Source organism: Gasterosteus aculeatus, chromosome 3, assembly GCF_964276395.1.
Source record: "Gasterosteus aculeatus chromosome 3, fGasAcu3.hap1.1, whole genome shotgun sequence".
In the NCBI taxonomy this organism is placed as follows: Eukaryota; Metazoa; Chordata; class Actinopteri; order Perciformes; family Gasterosteidae; genus Gasterosteus; species Gasterosteus aculeatus.
Window position 1 is genome coordinate 14,634,737 of NC_135690.1, and position 23,194 is coordinate 14,657,930.

General features: G+C 45.8%; 2 protein-coding genes across 2 annotated transcripts in view; both read left to right on the forward strand.

Annotated features, from left to right (window-relative positions):
• The window catches only part of egfra (epidermal growth factor receptor a (erythroblastic leukemia viral (v-erb-b) oncogene homolog, avian)), a 32,572-nt gene extending 25,758 nt beyond the window's left edge, over positions 1 to 6,814 (forward strand). Inside the window, exons 20-28 of the mRNA XM_040171544.2 lie at positions 257 to 442; positions 711 to 866; positions 1,199 to 1,274; positions 2,041 to 2,187; positions 2,271 to 2,368; positions 2,449 to 2,616; positions 4,002 to 4,049; positions 4,168 to 4,261; positions 5,056 to 6,814. Of these exons, the coding sequence (XP_040027478.1) occupies positions 257 to 442; positions 711 to 866; positions 1,199 to 1,274; positions 2,041 to 2,187; positions 2,271 to 2,368; positions 2,449 to 2,616; positions 4,002 to 4,049; positions 4,168 to 4,261; positions 5,056 to 5,390 (1,308 nt within the window). The 3' untranslated portion in view covers positions 5,391 to 6,814. The remainder of the gene's footprint in view (positions 1 to 256; positions 443 to 710; positions 867 to 1,198; positions 1,275 to 2,040; positions 2,188 to 2,270; positions 2,369 to 2,448; positions 2,617 to 4,001; positions 4,050 to 4,167; positions 4,262 to 5,055) is intronic.
• Positions 6,815 to 8,037: 1,223 nt separating this feature from the next.
• Positions 8,038 to 22,619, forward strand: npc1 (Niemann-Pick disease, type C1). The gene is made up of 25 exons (XM_040171434.2): positions 8,038 to 8,220; positions 9,976 to 10,101; positions 10,236 to 10,342; positions 10,533 to 10,678; positions 10,814 to 10,981; positions 11,090 to 11,339; positions 11,422 to 11,504; positions 11,602 to 11,972; positions 12,171 to 12,397; positions 12,951 to 13,051; positions 13,548 to 13,650; positions 13,761 to 13,950; positions 14,072 to 14,254; positions 14,444 to 14,558; positions 14,720 to 14,847; positions 15,019 to 15,153; positions 15,279 to 15,368; positions 15,463 to 15,653; positions 15,932 to 16,047; positions 16,371 to 16,500; positions 16,586 to 16,771; positions 19,585 to 19,816; positions 20,326 to 20,439; positions 20,573 to 20,735; positions 20,852 to 22,619. Exons 1-25 carry the CDS (start codon positions 8,143 to 8,145, stop codon positions 20,932 to 20,934), a joined length of 3,816 nt encoding a protein of 1,271 aa, XP_040027368.2. The 5' UTR covers positions 8,038 to 8,142; the 3' UTR covers positions 20,935 to 22,619.
• Positions 22,620 to 23,194: the final 575 nt, after the last annotated feature.

A 23,194-nucleotide genomic window follows, 5' to 3' on the forward strand; every position in this document is an offset into this window, starting at 1 on the left:
TTCGCACGGACCTCCTCCGTGCGAAGGCGGCCGGTGCTGAGTATCCCCGTTTTTTTTTCTTCTTTTTCTTCTTTGATTCCCAGTTTTCCATCGTGATGACTCAGTTTCCACTCAGCTGATCCACAAAAAATATGCTTGGCCGGGCATCACTGCTCCAAATATTCCCACCAATGTCCCATTTTTTAAGCTGTCCCTTTCCAGGATCGATGGAAAATGTTTTTCTCATTTCTCTTTCAACATGGCGCCTTCCCCGCAGGAGGCTTACGTGATGGCCAGCGTCGATCACCCCCACGTGTGCCGCCTGCTCGGCATCTGCCTCACCTCCACCGTGCAGCTCATCACCCAGCTGATGCCCTACGGCTGCCTGCTGGACTACGTCAGGGAGAACAAGGACAACGTCGGCTCCCAGTACCTGCTCAACTGGTGCGTGCAGATAGCCAAGGTAAGAGGGCGTCACTCACTCTAACAGCACCGTCCGTCCGAGCCAAGTGTGGGCGTTTCTCCCATAATGATGATTATATTTGCACCTGCTAGAAAGAACAGTACATGCTGTCTTTATCTGTTAATAATTACTGTTGAGCGACAGGACTTATTATATGATGATGTCCATTCGCTACCTTGATCGTGTCTGATCATGTAATGTTTCCCCGCCGTATCAGAGAGCCCGGCGCTTACGTAACAACTTTGATTCATTGTTTGTTTGACAAAAGGGAATGAACTACCTGGAGGAGCGCCATCTGGTACATCGGGACCTGGCAGCGAGAAACGTCCTGGTGAAGACTCCTCAACACGTCAAGATCACCGACTTCGGTCTGGCCAAACTCCTCAACGCGGATGAGAAGGAGTACCATGCAGATGGTGGAAAGGTCAGGAGGGGGTTTCAGCCCTATTTTGTCTTTATCGACATCATTTGTCCGCCTGGTTGCAAATGTTAGACAAACGACTTCCTGTAGATGAACAAAATATGTTATTTTTGCAAATCTAGTTTTGCTCTAGATTGTATCTTATGTAAGCCAGTATTAATAGATCTGTCAGAAGAAAGAAAAATAACAAATCAGATAAGTTCATTCTCACAATAGCGTTTCTTTGAGAAACTGAAAGCACTATTTCCCATCATGTTATCATGTTAAGCGTAACTTTACAGGTATAGTTACTCCATCTTTTGCTATTATTACATCAACTATTTTCTGTGCCGCAGGTACCAATTAAATGGATGGCTCTTGAATCCATCCTCAACAGAACCTACACGCACCAGAGTGACGTATGGAGCTACGGTAACTTCACAAATGTCTCACAGCTGTTTCTGTACTGGCGGGTTTTGGCGCCGGTCTCGCTGGAGGAATGTATTCCGTCCCAAATGAAGTGATTTAAGCGTAAGCGATTAGAGGAAAAAGGCCTTTGCTCCGGGAACAGCCGAGGTCCGAGGCCTTGTATCCACTTAGACTGGAGGATGAACGCGTTAGAAGTCAGCGGTCAAAGGTCCCAATCTCCCCAAACACATTTCTGGAAATGACTCAAGGAATTCACATGGTCATAATGACGATTTCGCAATACTGTCTGATAGAAAAGAACGATAAAGGGACGACATTCTGGACCCGCATCTGTTTAAACTGCAACTTTGTGGACGAATACAATCAAGTGGTGGTAATTCAAGTTGAATCTGTCAACATGGAAAGACGTGTCGTTGCCACAGCCCACATACGCACAGATGCCTTCGCACGGCGCACAGCTTTATTGTGTGGGCCGGCCCCAAAGGGTTCTGATCTTGCCTTCCGCTCAATATGGCGAAAGCATCAGCAGGCCCCGGCAGAAGTGACAGGCAGATTTGTTTCCTCCCTTATTCAGTTCCTCCTAAACAGAGAGAGATGCATCCTGCCGACTCGCCCACTCCCAATTTGTCAACACAGCTCTTTGGATTCCGTGTGATATTCGGTCTTACTTCCCCGTCACTCTCATTTCTTCTCTTTTTATCGGGAGCCAAAACAAGGCGATTGACAGCTTAAACAGATTCACTTATGCCGACTGTCCCCCTTTCTGTAGGCGTGACCGTTTGGGAGCTGATGACATTCGGCACCAAGCCGTACGACGGGATTCCAGCCAGCGAAATAGCCGCGGTCCTGGAGAAAGGGGAGCGGTTGCCTCAACCCCCAATCTGTACCATCGATGTCTACATGATCATGGTGAAATGTAAGCTCGGTGGGCGGAAACCCCTCAAAGGTTAAAGTCTCGCTTCATCTTCTCGTTCCGTGACGATATCTGTCTCTGCGCAGGTTGGATGATTGACGCAGATAGCCGACCTCGTTTCCGGGAACTCATAGCGGAGTGTACAAAAATGGCCCGGGATCCCTCTCGATATCTGGTCATTCAGGTGTGTCTTCTACCTCGGCTCTAACGGTTGCTGGAACGGTTGTTGGTCTGATGACGTAACGGCGCAAACCTCCCCTGCAGGGCGACGACCGCATGCACCTGCCGAGTCCCACGGACACCAAGTTGTTCCGCAGCCTGATCAGCGGGGACGGCACGGAGGACGCCGTGGACGCGGACGAGTACCTGCTGCCGCAACACGGCTTCTTCAGCAGCCGGAGCACCTCCCAAACGCCGCTGCTTCACTCCACGGTGAGACACCGCGCACAGAGAGGAAGGACACACCTCAGAGGCGTGGGGAGTCCCGTGTGCCTCTTTGTCTCAGGGGACATTGTGCCACCGCAGCTCAGACAAATCCTGCAGCGATGGAGAACAAATGAGAAGACTCAAATGTGATGTATTCAAGGCCACTGCTGGTATTTCAAAAATATATTTTATGGGACAATCGATTCCAAAGAAGTCATGAAATTAGTGTTCATGCACTGACCAGTCCTTTTATTAAACCAAATGGCCTCATGTCACTCACAGGGGCGGCTGATCACTGTCTGTGTATGTAGAGTTTTTACTAAAGACTGTCTCACCTCGCACAAAAAAAGTGAAATAAAAGAAAACCATTGAGACAGAATGAACTTTAAAGCCTCCTCTAATCATCAGCTGTTCGAATATATTGTCGTTGTTGTTTTTATCTTTCGCATGAAGCGGCAGAGCGCCGATGCTTAAACCGAATCCGGATGATCGATCTGCGAGGAGAGTTAAACTTAACACGACTCGGTCGTACCTGAACCCAGCCGCCCTCATTCGGTTTAACTGTCGCCGGTGGGAGGATTTATCCGCTTCCTGACCCCCCCACCCACCCGTCCTCATCATCTTCCCCTCTCCCACGTTTGCTCCCTGGGCGCCCTTTGATTGATGGGAGGCGAGCGAGGCTCAGTGGAGGCCCGGCGTGGGTCTGGCCCTCGTACCTGCACAGCCCATATAAGCCTCAAAGTGTGATTACCTTTGCAGGCGACTCCTTTTAAATCTTTGGCTTGTAAAACGCTCAGCATGAGCCTGCTACTTTAATATCACTGTTGGGGCACGGCCCACTTTTTTTTCATTATTTTTTTCACACAGATGGTCGCTCCTTCACCGTTTTTTAATTTCCTTTTCGTGTTGAAAGTAATTGCGTTGCCACAGCTGTCACTGTTCTCTTTATTCGCTCGGTTTCCATGGTTTTAACACCGTTCACAGTCCTTTGACTCGAGAATTTGACAGACACCACAAAGCTTGTCAGATTGGCTGAGTGAATATGAATCTGCTTGATTATTTCCATCCTCATCAGCTGGAGCTGAGATGACAGCTGCGGATCCTCTGGTACCATGAAAACACATTACATTACTTATTGTCCCCTGAGAGGCTTTGAAATAAACCCACATAAAAGTACATAAAAATAAAATGAATAAATCCTAAATACATCGTGCACCACTTTGTTGTGTAGTGCACTGAAACTACCAGTTTGCTTACATGTTTAACCTTTTTTCCCTTAATGTCTTCCTTATGATTAACCAAAGAATATAAAATGTTTTGTAAATCTATAAAACACGATTTCCTCCTCCGCAGTCAGACATTAACTCCACTTCATATGATCTATTTTGCAGAGCCTTAACAGCAGCATTGGGACGTGCCACAGCAGGACCGGCTTAGTGGTAAGGGAGAATCAATATTTTAAATAGAAATGAAAAAGACAATGAATTCTATCTCTGTGTTTCATTATTTGCATTGTGCGCCACGCTTGTTAAAAACAGCCCCCGTCTTCCGTTGCAGAACGCATTCCCGAGCAGAGATGGGAGCATAGTGCTCCGATACATTCCCGACCCCACCGACAAACTCATCGACGAGGCCTTCCTGCCGTCTCCGGGCAAGTACCCTGCAGATCCACGTCCCCTCCGTGGCTCCACTTTGTCGTGTTAGTGAAGCGCATGTCGGCAGAAAGGCGTCTGTTTTCATTCTGTGAGGAAGGGGGACATCTACTGCACGATATGCATATTGCTGCACCTGATTGCACCGCTGAGCGCACTAACCACAGTACCACCTTCCTACACCAGACAGAAAAAAACGGATTTCTTTTTATTTTAATCCTTAAAGAAATGCAGATCGTAGATGCATAGCCTTTATAATGCAAAGTTCCTTGAATGCATCGTTTGGGGGAAGATTCAACAGACTCACAACTGTATTGACTTTGATGTAGCTTTAAAAAAAACGAAATATAATGAAGGGTGATTGGCCCTTTGTCTGAAGTCATTTTCAAGTTATAGACGATGCAAAGTTATCCCAATTTTTAGGCCTTAGTTAAGGATGGAGCTCCAGAGACTCATTTCCCATAACACTCTACTTCTGTCAACCGCTGAATGTAATGTTTAATTATTATGACGGATTGAAGAATACGATCAATAAACCGCTCCTAAAGTTAAAAAAACGAATCGCAGCGTGGCCCCTTAACTCAAAATAATGACTGCCCGGAAGTCCATCTGCAAACTGAAAACGATCGGCGGCGCTGTGATGTAATGGTGTGCAGCTAATGGGCTGAAACATGCCGCCGTTGTGTGCCGTTCAGTTTTATAAATGACCTGCTACTTTCTATTCAAGCCGTGTGTGTACACGAAAGACGAGAAACATCTACGGCTCTGGCTAATGTCTGCGTCTTTCTCACAGAGTACATGAACCAGAACGGCGTCTCCGATGTGATGAATCCCGTCTACCAGCACCCGGGTCCGCCTCGCACCGTCCTCCTTCCCACCATCTCCTCGGACGACGCCGAGGCCGAGTACCTGAACTGCTTCAGAAGCGGGTCCAGCGGCCCCGAGTACCTCAACGAGGTCGCGGCGCCCGCCTTCCTCCCGTTCGCCTCCAACGGCGTCCAGAAGTACGCGCCGCAGAACAGCATCGACAACCCGGACTACCAGCAGGATTTCACTCCCCCCGTTAAGACCCACGCCAACGGACACATCCCGGCGGCCGAGAACGCGGGCTACCTGGGCCCGGACTGAGGCCCGGGGGGACCCGGACGATGCACGCGAGACTGTTCCCGCTTCCGTTGATGAGGGGCATTGATGTAGCCGCTGAGAAGGTGCAGCTGGTTTGGACCATCAATTGTTGTACGTGTCTTACCGAAGGCTTTTCTTCTCCCCACCAACTAAAAATGATTTTTTGTTAATCAAAGCTGGACCGAGGAGGACCCCAGTTGACCCAGTTGACCTGAGAGCCGCTGTGTCGGGTTTTAGAAAGCAAAGACATCTTCTGAAAATCCCTCTAAATATCGAAAACTGATGTCAGAGGGAGACTCCTTCAAAAAAGGACAGAAATGCCTCTTATTAAAAAAAAAAAAGGTACTTGTGTTGTCGCTTCACAAGTTAGATACGCAATCAGTCAACAGTATTGACGTGTTGGAAATCAAAGGGGACGGCAACGTGCAGTGGCGCGTGGCCCCCGAGGGGCAATACGAGAAGATGAAAGGGAGTCCCTGAGAGTAAGACGCTGACTCGGCTGCTGGGGTCCTTCAGAGGCCCGACGAAGCTCATCCTGAAGGTTCAGTCGACGAGGAAAGAAAATGTGGCAATGCACAGTCAGTTTAAATGGGAATACTGGAGAGTTGTATCGTTTAAATGTGTTTCTTGTGTGCTCTAAGTCCGTTCTGTGTGTATTACAAAGCGTCTCTCTATTGGATAGAAACCAGAGGGTCCCTGTGTGATGTGTGATATCACACTAACTGGGTAGAGAATGTGATGGCAAATATGTGACTGTGGTTGTATTCACACTGGGTAGTGTTCTTATTGAAAACGAGGAGCGCTCCTGTAGCAGGAAGCATACTTGTGCGAACCCACAATTAGCCTCGTGTCAGTGTGGTACATTAGCTTGTGCACCCAGGAAGTAGTTTTCTGGTCCGGTGTTTTGACTTGCAGCTTAAAGTTACTATTGCAACAAAATCGTTATCTTTCCCACTTTTTTGTTTTAATTCTGGCGGAACTATCTTAGGTCATGTGAGTAACTTGTTTGAATGTTTGGATTAGAAGTATTTCCTTGTACACACTATTCGGGCTCAGGCCCGAAACAAAAAGTGTTTCCGATGTTTGTGGTCTACATGTATCCGTGTTAGTGGCTGGAGACTTTTCCTTGTCTGTTTTTTTTTTTTTAACTCAAATGTCTTGTAGTCTTGCAAGAGCATTAAACTTTGCAAATATTATTCCTAGTTTTAAAGGAATATACTATTGTAGCAACCTGAAAGCCTACTTTTGCTGATTTTACACAGGTACATGTACAGAACACAGTGATTGCACTGTAATATACTCCAAAATAGTGACCCATCATTTATACTCAGTACACAATTTTGTCACAGCATACGTGCAAATGCGCTTATTCCTGATTTGTGATTGTTTCATTCAAAAGTGAACTTGAATAAATCTTTTTTTTCTAAGTAGAGACAGTGATTGTCCCCCTTCCCCACAGCTTCGTTAAGTATATAGTGAAGAGCGAGATACAGGAAGGAATGGGAGCCGAGTGATAACTGATCTACTCAATCATCTTATCTGGACGCCCGACGAACTTGCTGATGAAATGTATTGAGCAGATGATCAATGATGGGGAGCAACATCCACTCCGTGGTGGTGTGAGCACCTACTGACGAGATAAGAGAAACAACGTCAAGATACGAGAACATATCTCATTGAACATGAAACAATAGCTTTTTCGTATCAAATAGGAGGTGAGTTGCTAGTGTTTTTTTCTTAAATATGTCCTTTTATTGCTAATTATTCAGTTTAAACCTAAAACTGAAGAGTTCCACTCCTACTTTGACGGCCCTGTTATACATGTAAACTCGGGGGAATCCAAGTTATTAATTAAAATTAAAAATGGTTGTCTTAAACACAAGCAAGATGTGCTGCTGTCTGCTGTCCTCAGGACAACTTAGGGTAGTTAAAATATTAAGCCACGGGGAAAATATGATATTAAACTCTCCCAACTTTTAATGAGCTGCACACTAGATGTACCGCCAACACATATAACATATCTTAATATCTTAACCTAATTTAAAACATTTAGAGTACAAGATGCATTTCACCTAAAGTTAGCATTTATTTAATTCATGCAGATTGTAGAGATCAGATCGTTATACAAGTCAAAGTTGAACTGTCAGAAATGATAACACTTTGATGCAGCTCCAAACTTGGTTTCAGGTATGTCTCACTAACACAAAATATTTGTAACCAAATGAGCACATTCAAAAAAGGGAAGATGGAAACATCTGAAGTTACTTTTATTGACAATTCAACACAAGACGTTGACAGTTTAAAACTCAGCATATCTGCTTCATCAGGACTGTTTGGACTGGCTTTAATCAGATTGGATGGAAATTTTTCCCAAACATTAGAAATACAGTTTATTAACATCAACTGAGACGAGGAGTTCTCTGTACTGATAAGGGGCTTGATGGACTGTGTAAACACCAACAAGGGAAATACATGTAGGACATGATATTTCCTAATACAGTCTACTTACATGCAGTTAAATAATTAAATCAGAATATGATTGTTAAAATAAGAGTATTATATTAATTAGAGTAGATGTGTATAGTCACAATGGTAAGGTGGTGCAGTGTGCACTCAGCGCCGCAAGGTGGCAGCACGAAGAAGAGTTTGTCTCCGCCCCCAACTGACAACACGACGAAGAAGAAACCAACCACAAGACCTGCGAAACTTTCAGTGGGCGCTCGGTCACTTCGATTCGGTCGTTTCACTACGAGTGATGGGGGAGCTACCGGGAAAAAGCCTTCTATCTGCGCTTTTCCTCATCATTCTCCTGTCGGAGGGACCTTTTCGATGGGTGAGTGTCAACTGACGTGCGGGCTCTCGTGACTTAAAACGTGACTCAGCTCGCTCAGCCGTGTGACGGTCCTTTGAGTCGGCTAGCGAAACTAACGCAACACCGGTTAGATCACCTCGTTTTCCACCGTCGTCACAAACAGCGGCAGCCAACAGCAGCTCAAACATAATCGCTTATGTAAAATGCTGTTTTTTGGTTTGTTTTGTTTTGTCTTTTTAACGGCACCAGCTTTGTTAGCAATAACCCAAAGTATGACGTTAGCTTCGACGTCCCGAATGGGACCTGCTCGGTCCCGAAACCCGATTCAAAACACCGCCTATACATCTATGCAAAACATGTTGTCACAGTAAAACCCTACTTTATCAAAGTATAAGTAAATCGTAATAATACATAAAGCAAATAACGTTTCAGCACAGTCGTGCACCTTGATGATGTCGTTAATTGCAACTTGGGCGTAAAGACAACACAAACACATTATACACTTCCATGTTTATTAAAACATGTTCCTACCGTGGAGAATATGATTATTACTACTAACCTTTTTATGAAGAGAAAATTAATTGTGTTATGTGAAGTATTGTGTTTAAGATATCATTTCAGACCCCAGGGTGGAATCTGTCATTGATTAGATGTAATCAGATGTAGATAAGTACTCGCTGGCTCTACACTGTCCTTTGTCTTTCTTACACTCTTCATGAGGTTATTGGGTCAACCCAATCAAAACAATGCTAAGAATCTGATCATTCAGAATCTGATCAATCATTGCATTTTTTATAACAACATCCTGTTTAAAATAAAGCAGAGTGTGGTTTGTGAGTAAAAGCATTTAGTATTTGGAGACTGCAGTGGAAATGAGGGAATACATTTCCAGAAATGTGTGTTTGATTTCCTGTTGGAAGGGTTTTGGGTCGTACGTCAGGTTTCTGTTCGTATCTATGACCCAATTTACGCAAAACAAATGGGCCTTACTCAATACAAACAAGTATCGCACAACGCGTCCTGACCTTGGAAGGTTGACCTTGGACAAATAGTTGTTACACAGTAGTTTGAGTTCTGCAGCTGCACGAAACTCCCAACCGAAGCAAAAATGCAAACGCTGCCCTTTAAACTCCGCACCACGAGGCACGAGGAGGGCCGAGTGTGTGTGTGACACCGGGCTTTCTCATACGTAAGTAAGTTGTGGAGTAAGTGAATCCACTTCCTCAACTTCCCCTCCCGACAAAGAACACATGAGCACTTTGATGCTGAATGGACAGATGGACGACGACTCGCCCAACGGTCACCGCCGCTCTCCTTCCTGTCGCGTGCTGCCGTGACACTGAACGAGGGGTCCGTGCACACTGTGACTAAACCGACTCGGCACATCTCGAGGCAATCGCTTCGAGTGGAAACACTTTTGCAGAAGTGAAATCTTTACTTTCACACGTGCAATTCACAAGATAGTAGAAAGACCGGAAAGAGGCATGACCGGAGGTTCGACAGTGGACAAATGTTACACCGCCGGGTGAACAAGGTACAGCTTTTACCACCCCCGACCAGCATGGCCAGGTCCTTTTTGAGCAGCCCAAAGTAAGTTGTCCTACGATGGAGCTTTTTTAGGGAAGCTGTGTCCGAGCTATCTGGCTTAGTTTCCTTGCAAAGAATATAAACAAAAATATAAACAAAAAATCTACAAAATACTCTGCAAAGAAGGAACGGACTGACCGATGTATTTGAACTAATGACCACTCTGTCTTTGGCTCTTCTTTCCGTCAGGTGGATGCACAGCACTGTGTGTGGTACGGGGAGTGTGGGGACTCCAAAATCGCGGGGAAAAAGTACAACTGCAACTACACCGGTCCTCCAAAGCCGCTCCAAGCCGGGGGTCACGAGCTGCTCGCGGTACGCAGAAGCATCTTGAGTTTTTAATGCTATTTTATTGCTGCTGCTGACATTTGACCAAAGCAATCGTCTGCGATGGGCCGCTGCTATTTCACCTCCAGAGTGTCTCAATCCCCTTTGGTGCGTCCTTACAGGAGCTCTGTCCTGGGTACGACTACGGAGACCGAAGCCTCTGCTGTGACGTTGACCAGTTGAACAGTCTCAAAGGGAGCCTCCAGCTGCCCCTTCAGTTCCTGTCCCGGTACGCATGGCGGTTCTAACATTAACTAATGAAGCACATGATGAGTGATTTTGAGCGTTTGGCCTTTTGAATCCGTCCGTACGCCTGCTGATTAGACCTTGTTCTTAAATTTTGACATATTTGACTGTGTTGTACAACAACAAAACCCCCCAGAATCCTCCTTACCTCCCCGCCGTGTCTCTGTGTGCAGGTGTCCGGCTTGTTCCAGCAACTTCATGAACCTCTTCTGTGAGCTGACCTGCAGCCCTCACCAGAGTCGATTCATGAACAGCACCGACTTCAATGGCCCCAGTGTCACGGAAGTGCAGTACTACATCGGACAGACGTTTACCAACGGTGAGTTCACGGTCTGCAGGTGTCACAGCTGCTGAGAGGTTTCCTACTCTTGCATGATGTCGTGCTCTCGGGGTGTTGTCATTTTGTGGGTGACTTGTGGCCACAACTGCATTTTTTTGGGGTCTTTTTTTCCAGCCATGTACAACGCCTGTAAGGACGTCCAGGCTCCATCCAGCAACGTGAAGGCCTTATCACTGCTGTGTGGAAAGGACGCAAAGGACTGCAACGCCACCAACTGGATTCAATACATGTTCAATATAAATAACGGACAGTCTCCTTTTCCCATCATCCCCATATTTTCAGGTAAATCATTTTTAAGTTCTTTTAAATCCGGTCAGCAGGCAATTTAAACAAGCAAACCTGCCGCTATCTGCGTGCTCAAGTCGCCGTGCCGCCGTGTCTTTGCACTAGACGTCCCGGTGTCCGGCTACACTCCCATGAACAACAAGACGTACGCCTGCACGGAGGGCCTGGACGACGGCTCGGGTCCCTGCTCCTGTCAGGACTGCACAAAGGCCTGCGGCCCCAAACCCGTGCCCCCCCCCGTCCCTCCTCCGTGGACGATCTTTGGTATCGACGCCATGACTGTCATCATGTGGATCTCTTACTCGGCCTTCCTGCTGATCTTTTTTGGAGCTGTACTGGGAGTTTGGTACTACAGGTAAAGGATTCTTGTGTGTTCTTCTAGCACTGAGATGCTTGCTTTAGGAGTTCATATCAAACTTGCTTCTTTGTGCACACAGGAAGAGGACCATCATGTCCGAGTACGGCCCCATATTGGACAGCAATAACCCGCTGTCTCTCAACGCCGATAACCCCGACCAAGGTACTGTAATCATCACAAATGTGATCTTCTAATGGCGTAACGCGTGTAATAACAAGCGTTCCGTGAGCTGACTCGCCGTGTTTCTCCCCTCCTGAAGTCAACGCATCGTGCTGTGAAACGCTGGGTGAGCGCTTCGAAAATGCCCTGCGGACCCTCTTCAGCTCCTGGGGTTCCTTCTGCGTGCGGCATCCTTCCGTGGTCCTACTGGGAAGCCTGATACTGGTGGTGGGCTCCTCCGGGGGACTGGTCTACATGCGCATCACCACCGACCCCGTTGAGCTGTGGTCTTCTCCCAGCAGCCAGGCGCGCCAAGAGAAGGACTTCTTCGACAGCCACTTCGGACCCTTTTTCAGAACGGCGCAGCTCATTATCACCACGCCGATCGTCGACCCTTTTCTCTACTCGCCGTACTTTGGAGGATCAGATGTCCCATTTGGAGCCATCTTGAGAAAAGACATCCTCCACCAGGTGGGTTAGCGGATGATGTCAATTTCGGGAAGAGGGAAGATCACAGGTATTGTTTTTGTCGTTGAAGCTGCTGTTATTTCGGGCTAAAGTATTATTGTTTCAGAAATCGGAACGTTGCAGCTGCCCTTTTTGAGGACTGTGGTTAACTGCTTCTCTATTCTTTTTCCACTTTCATTCTTTGAAACCTCAACCAACCAGGTGCTGGATCTTCAGCTTGACATCGAAAGCCTCACGGCGACGTACGAGGGCCAAACGGTCACCCTGAAGGACATCTGCTTGGCCCCACTGGCTCCTTACAATACCAACTGTACCATCTTGAGTGTCCTCAACTACTTCCAAAACAGCCACGACGTGCTGGACCACAGCGCAGGAGACGACTTCTTTGTTTATGCTGACTATCACAGCCACTTCCTCTACTGCGTCAGGTGAGGTGCTACTTTTCCCTGAATTTTGTATGTTAACCAATAAGCTGGCCCTGCTGTGGTTGTAGATTTAGTGTTAAGTTCAGAAATGCTTTAGACGGTTCAGGAAACAGTCAAAGATTTAAAAAAAAAAAAAAAAAAAAGGTCAAAGCCGGCCGAGCTAGAAATAGTTTTCTTCAGACACGACTTCTGAATAGAGAACTGTGGTGCGTGTCATTTTGAGAACAGAAATAGAAGCCCCGCTTCCCCATTATGTTGTGGTTGTCACGCAGCGGCTCGTCATCTGTTTCTCTTTACCCGCACTCGTGTCATGTCTCTAATGGCAGAAACCTGCCCTGATAAATCTGCAAATAAGGCTGTACAAGAAAACACCTTTGGCTAAATCCTTGTTTATTTGAACAACCACTGCTACTACCTGACTTTAATATCAATAACATTGCACTAGTGTCTTAATTTAATTTAAATTTTCACCCAAATTTCCCCTTGGTGATTAATAAAGTATCTATCTATCATAATGGCTGTTATTCTTTAACTGTGTTGATCTTTGGTTCCACAGTGCACCAGCATCCCTCAACGACACCACCCTCCTCCACGACCCCTGCCTAGGCACCTACGGGGGCCCCATCTTCCCCTGGCTGGCCCTCGGGGGTTACGACGGTGAGCTGGATTAACGCCTATTGAGGGCAGAGAAGAATTTTAAGAATTTGCTTTGCATCCTAAATTGTACTAAGAAAATAAAAAAAACATCCGGTTGTAAGAGCCGTGTTTGAAATTCTAATGATATTGGAAATATCTCATTTTCATAAGAGCCGCCATGACAACCAATCACAGGCCTATTATCAAAGTGCTTTTCCAGGGAATCGAATCTGTGCCGTTATTGTCTGTAACTACCTATTAGATTATAGTTGTTGCAGCGGGAGCTACCATGATCCAAGACGCACTCCTTAAACTATACACGCGTGTAGCTGAGATCAAAATGAAAGTTCTGGGGCGGGTGTGGTCCGATCAAAAGGGCGTTGGCCCCTCCGGCTTTTTGCCTGGTGGGGGTAACTCGTGTGATCCGACCTGACACGCCAGACCTGCCACCGCCTCCTCGCCGTGTGCTGATTGGTTCAAGTCGATAACCGTTGCGATGAATGCGTCTTCGTTACAGAAACCAACTACAACAATGCCACCGCCCTAGTGGTCACCTTCCCAGTCAACAACTACCTGAACGACTCCGTGAGGCTGGGCAAAGCTCGCGCGTGGGAGAAAGAGTGAGACTGCTGTCTGTTTCTGAAGAGAGAGCAATAACTTTGACTGGCAAACAAACGCTGTTAACGCCGGCTCGGCATTTGACTCAAACCGCTTCGTCTGTGCATTTTAGGTTCGTCAAGTTCATGAAGAACTTCAAAAATCCCAACCTGACTGTAGCCTTCAGTGCTGAGCGGAGCATTGAAGATGAAATAGACCGAGAGAGCAAAAGTGACATCAGCACCATCGTGGTCAGCTATGTCATAATGTTCGTCTACATCTCCTTGGCCCTCGGCCACATCAACAGCTGCAGGAGGCTGATGGTAAGAAACCTTCCGTCATTGTTTTCCTGCACTGTTGTAAGCAGTTTCCTGTCAGCTGGCCTTTTAGGGACGAGTAGCCAAACCACTTGCTGACTGATGCTCTCTCCTTCTGGCCGTGCAGGTGGACTCTAAGATCTCTCTGGGTATATCAGGTATCCTGATCGTGCTCAGCTCGGTGTCCTCCTCACTCGGGATCTTCAGCTACTGTGGCATTCCCCTCACGCTCATCGTGATCGAGGTCATTCCCTTCCTGGTGCTGGCTGTCGGGGTGGACAACATCTTTATTGTAGTGCAGGCATATCAGGTACCTCCACAACCCCAATCTCCTAAACTGTTATGGGTATTGACCCAGTGATTTCCAACATGGTTTAAACACCTAAATTCATCTTAATTACTCAGCTGAGAATTTATTCACTCGGAAAGTGACATATTTTGGTTTGTTTGTCTCTTAAACATCCTAAAAGTGATTTTCTATTTGTACCTTTTTGAACAGCGGGATGAGCGGATGCCCCAGGAGGAACTTCACCAGCAGATTGGGCGTATCCTTGGAGACGTAGCCCCCAGCATGCTTCTCTCCTCCTTGTCTGAGACGGTCGCCTTCTTTCTGGGTAAAATCCCCCCCCCCGTAATTTAATCTACCCTGTATGTACCCAGGCAATCTGTATTCTGAGTGATAGTATGCCTCGTTGAATAGAAACTGGCGGGGTGGACAGGATTTCCTCCCTGGGGAGTCCCGTGCTGATTAAACTGTTGACCTTTTCTTCTGCAGGAGCCCTGTCCAACATGCCCGCAGTGAGGACTTTCTCTCTGTTTGCTGGCTTGGCCGTCTTCATTGATTTCCTGTTGCAGATCAGCTGCTTTGTCAGCCTGCTCGGCTTGGACGCCAGGAGACAGGAGGTGGGTCTGACGGAGATGAGGGGGACATAAGTGATGACACTGGAGGGTCTAATAAGACTGATTAGACTGACTGTGCAGGGACTTTTTGTAGTGAAAACTCCCTCAGCGACACGATATTAACTTCATATTAGTTCCACTTCTCAAATGCGCTGTGCGTTGTGTTTTAAAAAGGCGAATCGACTCGACATCTTTTGCTGCGCGAAGCTGCCGGAAGGTCAGGAAACACGGACGGACAGTTTCCTCTTCCGTTTTTTCAAGAAAATCTTTGCACCGTTTGTCCTCAAAGAATGGGTCCGACCAATCATAGTGAGTACCTCAGTGACCGCTTTGTTTTCATCTATCGATCCACGGATGTTTTTCATTCAGTAGATTAGACGTCTGTTCACCGGAGGGAATCGTTTTTCTTATAAATGTTTCTTCCCTTTGTTCAGGTGGCCGTGTTTGTGGGGATGCTCTCCTTCAGTATTGCTGTGGTGAATAAAGTAGAGATTGGACTGGACCAGAAACTCTCCATGCCTGACGTATGTTTTTTTTGTTTTGTTTTTTTAACATTGTCTCACATGTTGCATTGGACTCCACAGCGATTGGTGCTGATGATGCGTCTCTTTCATCCAGGACTCGTACGTGCTGGACTACTTCAAGAACCTGACTATGTATCTCCACACCGGCGCTCCGGTGTACTTTGTGGTGGAGGACGGTCTGAACTACAGTAGTTTGGAGGGGCAGAACGCTGTGTGCGGCGGAGTCGGCTGCAATAACGACTCTCTGGTCCAGCAGGTCTACAGCGCCTCGCTCATCAGCAACTAGTGAGTCCTGGCTTTGCACGAGTCACATGCTCACATTAATGGTTTATTTGCACGGAGAGAAAATTGATTATTTGTGCTGTACTATGTCCCATGACACATCTTGTCCAGCAAGATAAATAAGACATTACTATCTGAAACTGACAAGTAGGTTACATTTACTTTATGTTGTTGGAGATAGAAACAAAAAAGAGTTTAATTTGCTTTGGACGGATATGATGGTGAGGACACTTCAGATGACACTTCATGGGGTTTAATGATCCGTTCCATTTCCCTCCCAGCACAACCATTGGCTTCACGCCGTCCTCTTGGCTTGACGACTACTTTGACTGGGTGAAACCTCAGTCCTCCTGCTGTCGATACTACAACACCAGCGGGGAGTTCTGCAATGCCTCAGGTAGGTTTTTATCTAATGTCAACATGCCTTCAACCCGCTGTCACAAGCTGCTGACAGACCTTTCCCGTTTTTTCGGACACAAAATGAAGTGAAAAATGATTGCTTAGGTGCCGTAATCTATAATTATGTTTTAAAGCCTTTTTGTTTAAAACTAAACTTAATATTTTGGAAAATATCCAGAAAGTAAATAACATCTAATGATGAAACGCATTGCTTGATATTTCTTTTTCTCGTGACAAAACCTTTTTTTAGTCCAGGATTTTTCTCCAATGGTGAGTGCTGCTGGTAAGTGTTAATGACAAAAGGCCGCTATTGTTTTGCAGTGGTCAATTCCTCCTGCGTACACTGTCGACCGATGACTCCCGCCGGGAAGCAGCGGCCAGAAGGAGAAGACTTCATGCAGTTTTTACCCATGTTTCTGTCCGACAATCCAAACACCAAGTGTGGAAAAGGGTAACTCCATAAGCGCTGCTGCAGAATGCTTTTCAGTACTTTGACGCCGTTTGGAGTCTCTCACACCGCGCTCATCCTCCTCCAGCGGCCACGCAGCCTACGCCGCAGCAGTCGACGTGTACCCCGACCTCACCGGGGTCGGAGCCACCTACTTCATGACCTACCACACCATCCTGAAAGAATCCCCGGATTTCACAGAAGCGCTGAAAATGGCTCGCAGCCTGGCCGCTAACATCACCGAGGCCGTGGGCCACAAAGTCTTTGCCTACAGGCGAGTCCTGTTTTACTCCTTAATAGTATACAGACAATTATACTTGTATCTTTGTGAACATAAGTAGGCGTTTTCAGTCTCCCCCACTGACACGTTTATGTGCTCTTTTTCTTGTTTTTCAGTCAATGTTCAAGGGCAGTGGGGGGGGGGGGGGGGCAGAGGGGGCGTGTGAAGTACATAATAGATAAGCAGCCAGCAACAGAAAACAATATAAATGGCAACATAGCTGATGTTTGACCTCGAGGCCGTAATTCATCTTGCTGTCAAGATAACAGTGTTTTGCAGATAGAATGTTGTGAGCTGCCGTGTGTGTGTGTGTGTGTGTTAAATCGTGCTCTATGTTGACTTGTAAGGCCCTGTGAGTAATAATAATAATAATAATAACTAGAAAATGCATTTCCTGCTGAAAATGCGTTGGAATGCAAAAAGCTGAAAGCTGAAATGAACTTTTTAAAATAGCTGAAAATACAGAAAGTTGAAGGGAATTTGAATACATTTGCTGAAATTATAGATATTAGAAAAGCTGAAATGAATTTGAAATTGCTGAAAATACAGAAATGGGAGAAGCTGAAAGGAATTTCAATAGATTTGCTGAAAAAGCAGAAATGAAAACAGCTGAAATAAATTTGAAATATTGCAAAAAAATACAGAAATGAATAGTGAAAAATTGCTGTTGATAGAGGCATAAGAATAGCTGAAATTATTTTAAAGAACTGCTGAAAATACAGGAAGTGGGGAAGCTGAATTTCAATAGATTTTCTAAAAACAGAAGTTGCAGGAGCTTAAATTTGTTTAAAATTGTTTGTAGTAATATTAGTAGTAGTATTAGTTATAATTGTGGTATTAGTAGTACTAGCAGTAATAGTAGGTTTAGTATCAATAGCAGTAGAAACAGCTGTAATACTATTAGCCATAGTCGTATTTGTAATAACATTAGTAGTAGTTGTAGTATTAATAGCAGTAGAAATACTAGTAGTATGGTAGTAGAAGTATCAGTTGTAGTACTAGAAGTACGAGTAATGTTCGTAGTGGGAGACAGAATGTTTGTTATTCAAACTAAGAAGTTTTTAATTAATAGGCCTCATCACAAACATTACAGTAAAAATTCCCTCCATGTGGCTTTTATTTTGAAATTATTGGATTGGGTGGGTTGGGGGGGTGTAGATAGAGGGAGGGAGGGTGAGAGGGTGAGGAAGGGAGGGGTGGTGAGGAAGAGATAGAGGGAGAGAGAGAGAGGAGAAATAGACAGACATACTGACTGACTGAGAGTGATTAACAGTGAGAAGAGGTCAGGGTGGAGGGGGGAGGGGGGGCGAGTGTCTTTATCATATTGGTCTGTTGACAGAAAGCATAGCTGCGTCATGTGACTCCACTAATCACGTCATTGGAGCAGCTGTGAGTCACACACAGAGATACTGCAGCGTGTTTACGAGTAACCACGGCAACGGCGCACCTATTGGATTGGGTGGGGTGGGGGGGTGTAGATAGAGGGAGGGAGGGTGAGAGGGTGAGGAAGGGAATGGTGGTGAGGAAGAGAGGGAGAGGGGAGGAGAATTAGACTGACTGACTGACTGAGAGTGATTAACAGTAAGTAGAGGTCAGGGTGGAGGGGGGAGGGGGGCTAGTGTCTTTATCATATTGGTCTGTTGACAGAAAGCATAGCTGCGTCATGTGACTCCACTAATCACGTCATTGGAGCAGCTGAGTCACAGACAGATCCTGCAGCATGTGAGTGCTCGTAACCACGACAACGCCGCACCTGTGCTCATTAACGATCTGCTGCAAAAGACAGAGACATGGCAGCAAGTTACACAGAATCCACACCTCACACAAATGAGAACCAGCGCAAAACTATAACAGCTATCTAAAAAATACGGCGTTTGTATGAGACCCAAGACTCTACCGAACGCGTGGATGTGCTTTTTATGTCTGTCCGGTAATAAATACGGCTCCTATGGCCGTTGACAGAACGTGTACCTTGTGGATTTTTGTGAGAAATATGTCGGCAGATTTGTATTGGAGCCTATGGGGCTTTTGGCAGAGGTTGTGTCACTCAAACACTCCTTGCGCCAAAACTAAAAAACTCTGGGATTCCATGAACACATTAATCCAATCAGCACAACCATACCCTCATTAATCTGAAGAAATGAAGCCTCTAGAGTGTATACTTTGGCTGCAAGGACAGAAGTTCCATACTTTTTTAACCAGATTTCTGCGCTGCTCCACACTCTAGCCTCGAGGTCCCGCCTCTAGCAGACGCAATACACACTCATGTAAAAGTCAGAAACGGAGCGAAGAACTAGTGAAACATAATCAGTGATTATGAAAAAAGTACAATAGATATCAAGAAGCAGTTTTTTTCATAAAATAGTTAAGACTTGTGTCAACATTTGAAAGTTTAAATGGTGTCTGTAGCTGAAAGATTGGCGGAGCTGAAATATCTGAAAGTTGAAGAAGTTGAAGAAGTTTAAGAGGATTTGAAAAGCAAACTCCATTTGAAAACCATGTTAAAATATTAATGATTATTGATTTATATAAATTCAAGCTTAAGAGGTAGAAAGCTGAAAAGTCATAGCCCGGAAGCCGGAAAGAAGCTGAACATTTTTATATTTGAAGGATTTTAATAGCTGAAAGTGTGAAGGAGTTGAAAGGTGCCACGGAAGAAATAGAAGAATAAGTCGGAAATAAAGATTAGAAGAACAATACTTGGAATGCTTAAAGCATTCCAACTAATAATATAAATACTACCAGTAAGAATGAACACGTTGTGTCCATTCCAGCATTAAAATGAATATTTCCCCTTTTCCCCGCAGCATCTTCTACGTGTTCTACGAGCAGTACCTCACCATTGCCCGCGACACGGCTTTCAACTTGGGCGTGTCGCTGGCTGCCATCTTGGCGGTGTCGACGGTGCTGCTGGGCTTCGAGGTGTGGTCGGCGGTGCTCGTCTCCGTCACCATCGCCATGATCCTGGTCAACATGTTTGGCGTCATGTGGCTGTGGAGCATCAGCCTCAATGCAATATCCCTGGTGAACCTGGTCATGGTGAGAAGCAACGTCACTCCCACGCTTCCGTCCCGAGGACAACAACCAACACGCGACTTAAGAGAAAACGCGCTGTGTGTTGAAATGGGCGGTGACGGTTTCAGCCGTTATTTCTGCTGTTGACAAACGGTCCAGCTGCCAATTCAAGAGGGCGAAGCACGGCACCAAAACCAAATATTTTTAAAGTGAAAAAGAAAGATGAATGTCATCTTTTTTTTTTTATTCGCATTCGAATTGTTGTCAGTCATTTGATTTTGTAGAACTTTGACTCGCTTTACTTTGATCAGTTTAAATTGGCCACATTTCATTTTAATAAAGTCCTTTTGATAACAAGAATTCTTTCTCTCCTACATGACAACTCCGTTAAGTAAGATTAGCAATTTGTGCCTTTTTTTTTTTTTTTTTTTTTTTAAACTGCTCAACCGATTCTTCCCTGACGGTCTTTGTTCTGAGAACGTCGCCATCAGGACTTGTTCGGTAACTTCTGTGCCTGTTGTCGCTGTTTGCAGTGCTGCGGCATCTCGGTGGAGTTCTGCAGCCACATCGTGCGAGCCTTTTCCATCAGCGTGAAGAACAACCGAGTGGAGCGGGCCGAGGAGGCGCTGGCCCACATGGGCAGCTCTGTAAGTCTCCCTTTGGGTTGATGAAGCGAAGCTTTTTACCTTCAGCGCACTGGTGTGTTGTGGAAAAGCTCCTTTACAAACACGAAATCTCCGTTGGTACGAATTGTGGTTTGACTGTGGTTCTTTTCCGCAGGTGTTCAGTGGGATCACGTTAACCAAGTTTGGAGGAATCCTCATCCTGGCTCTCTCCAAGTCGCAGATCTTCCAGGTCTTCTACTTCAGGATGTACTTGGCCATAGTGCTGCTGGGGGCGGCGCACGGCCTCATCTTCCTACCTGTGTTGCTCAGTTATATCGGTCAGTAATGTCACACTTTTCAAGGACCAGACGCGAAGCGTACGAGATTCTACGTCAAATTTCCTTTTTAAATTAAATTGGAAAAAGTCCTTATTTTGTTTTTGTTCCTTCCACAGGTCCCTCGGTGAACAAAGCCAAAGTGTTTTCCGCTAACAAGCGCAATGCTGGTACAGAAAGGGAGCGCCTCCTCAACTACTAGCAGGCCGCCAGGGACACTGAACAATGGACTATTTGTCCTGAAAGGGACTGCGTGGGTGTGAGTGCGAGTGACTTCATCATCATCATCATCACCACCATCCTCCTCCTCGTTGCCACGACTATGCACGGATTTAACTCAGGAAGATACTTGGAAATAGGAGAGCCAGAGGACGAGGCCAACTGCAAACTTATTGATTTCCTAAGAAGACTTTGGACCCCCCACCCACCATTCCTCCTCCTCCTCTTCCTCACACTACATGGGGGAAACAAGCCTGACCAGCATTTTTAGAATGAGCGAACATTGTATTTTGATTGTGAAAGTAGGCGAGATCAATTATATGCTACCAGCTGTTTTGATCGGGAAAACCCAAAAGGGGTAAAACCGTTCGCCTTTCTTTTTATTATATACCAGGAAAAAGAATTTGTACAAGTGTAAATGATTTACTCACATGGGATTTTGTAGAAACTATTTGATATGAGGATTCCTTTGACTGGAACACTGTGGCGCTCATAGTACCTGGCATCCACATCATATCTGGGTTTTAACTACGAAAGGTCATTTATAAATATGTGTATTACTATAAAGCAGGACAGGTAGTTGTAGCAGAGTCACTTTTCAATAACGGTCTCACTGTTTTCACCTTCATGGGTTTTGGGGCGTGTTCACATCCGAGCAGTAAAGGAATCGGTTTAACTTTCACCTTTTTTAAAAGGATGTAAACATTCTCAAAAGAGAAACCTCAAAGTCTTTTTAAAACATTTTTTATTTAAACATCAGAGGACTGAAACCCAGAGGCCAAAACAAAACGGTACTTGTGCCCACTTATGTTGTTTCTCTCTGCAGACTGCTCCCGGCAAGGTCAGTTATTTCCACATTGGAAGCTATTGGGTGTTTCCGGTGCATCATTTCATTTTAGAGCTAGTTAATGTATCTTAAATGTCCTTTTTGGAGTGTTTGCATACCTGCGTTCGTCCCGCTTGGGGGCTTTTAGTGAAACCCCGCTGCATGTGGATGCCAGGTCAAAAGGGTGCGATAACGTGAAACGTGACTTTACATTTGAGTTTAAATGAGATGCTTTGCGGTTACTGAACAAAACGTGTTTTTTTTAATTCAGAGGACGAGCTATATTTAACTGTAAATAGCTTAAACAGGACTAATTCAGACATTCTCTTGTCTCATCTTGAGCGTGTTGATATAGAAAACTGGAGTAACTTGATAAGTGTGCAGTTCTTTTGTTGTTGTTGTTGTTGTTTTAACTATTAACATTTTGTTACCATGCATCACTTTCTTTGAAAAAAACAAAACCTTGTGACGGCATTGGACACCAGACGTAAAGGAAGCGCGTCCGTTTGCAGAACCTGAAGCCCGTCGAGCGGATCGTCACCTCGTTTGATTTGAAGAGGGTTGTGACCTCAGTGGACATGTTAAATATTTTAGCGTGTGCGATCTGCTGCTGTCTTAAAGGAACAGGACCCTTCCTTCTTTGTAATTGGGGTGAACACTGAAAAACCTTTCCAGCCAAAGAAAATGAATAATTTGTATCATGACTAACAAAAAAATGTGTTAACAGTGATGTAAATTGATACGGACAAATCACTTCTGACTGAATATACACATGGGAAATGGACCAGATCGAGCGTTGGAATATTTTAGCTTTTAACAGATATTAAATACCTCACAGAAAAGTATGTTGTGAACCTTTTTTGTTGTTTTTAAATATAATTTGGTCTGATAATACTCAGTTGAACGTGGAGAAAAACACCACAAACAAGTCTTTCAGCTTTGTGTAACTTCAGATGCTTCAGTAGCATGACATGCACATGCGGACGTGTATGCATGTCTGCATGCGCATGCGGACGTGTATGCACGTCTGCATGCGGACGCGGACGTGTATGCACGCCTGCATGCGGACGCGTATGCACGCCTGCATGCGGACGCGGACGCGTATGCACGCCTGCATGCGGACGCGTATGCACGCCTGCATGCGGACGCGTATGCACGCCTGCATGCGGACGCGGACGCGTATGCATGCGGACGCGTATGCACGCCTGCATGCGGACGCGTATGCACGCCTGCATGCGGACGCGTATGCACGCCTGCATGCGGACGCGTATGCTCGCCTGCATGCGGTCGCGTATGCACGCCTGCATGCGGTCGCGTATGCACGCCTGCATGCGGTCGCGTATGCACGCCTGCATGCGGTCGCGTATGCACGCCTGCATGCGGTCGCGTATGCATGTCTGCATGCATGTTTTCAGAC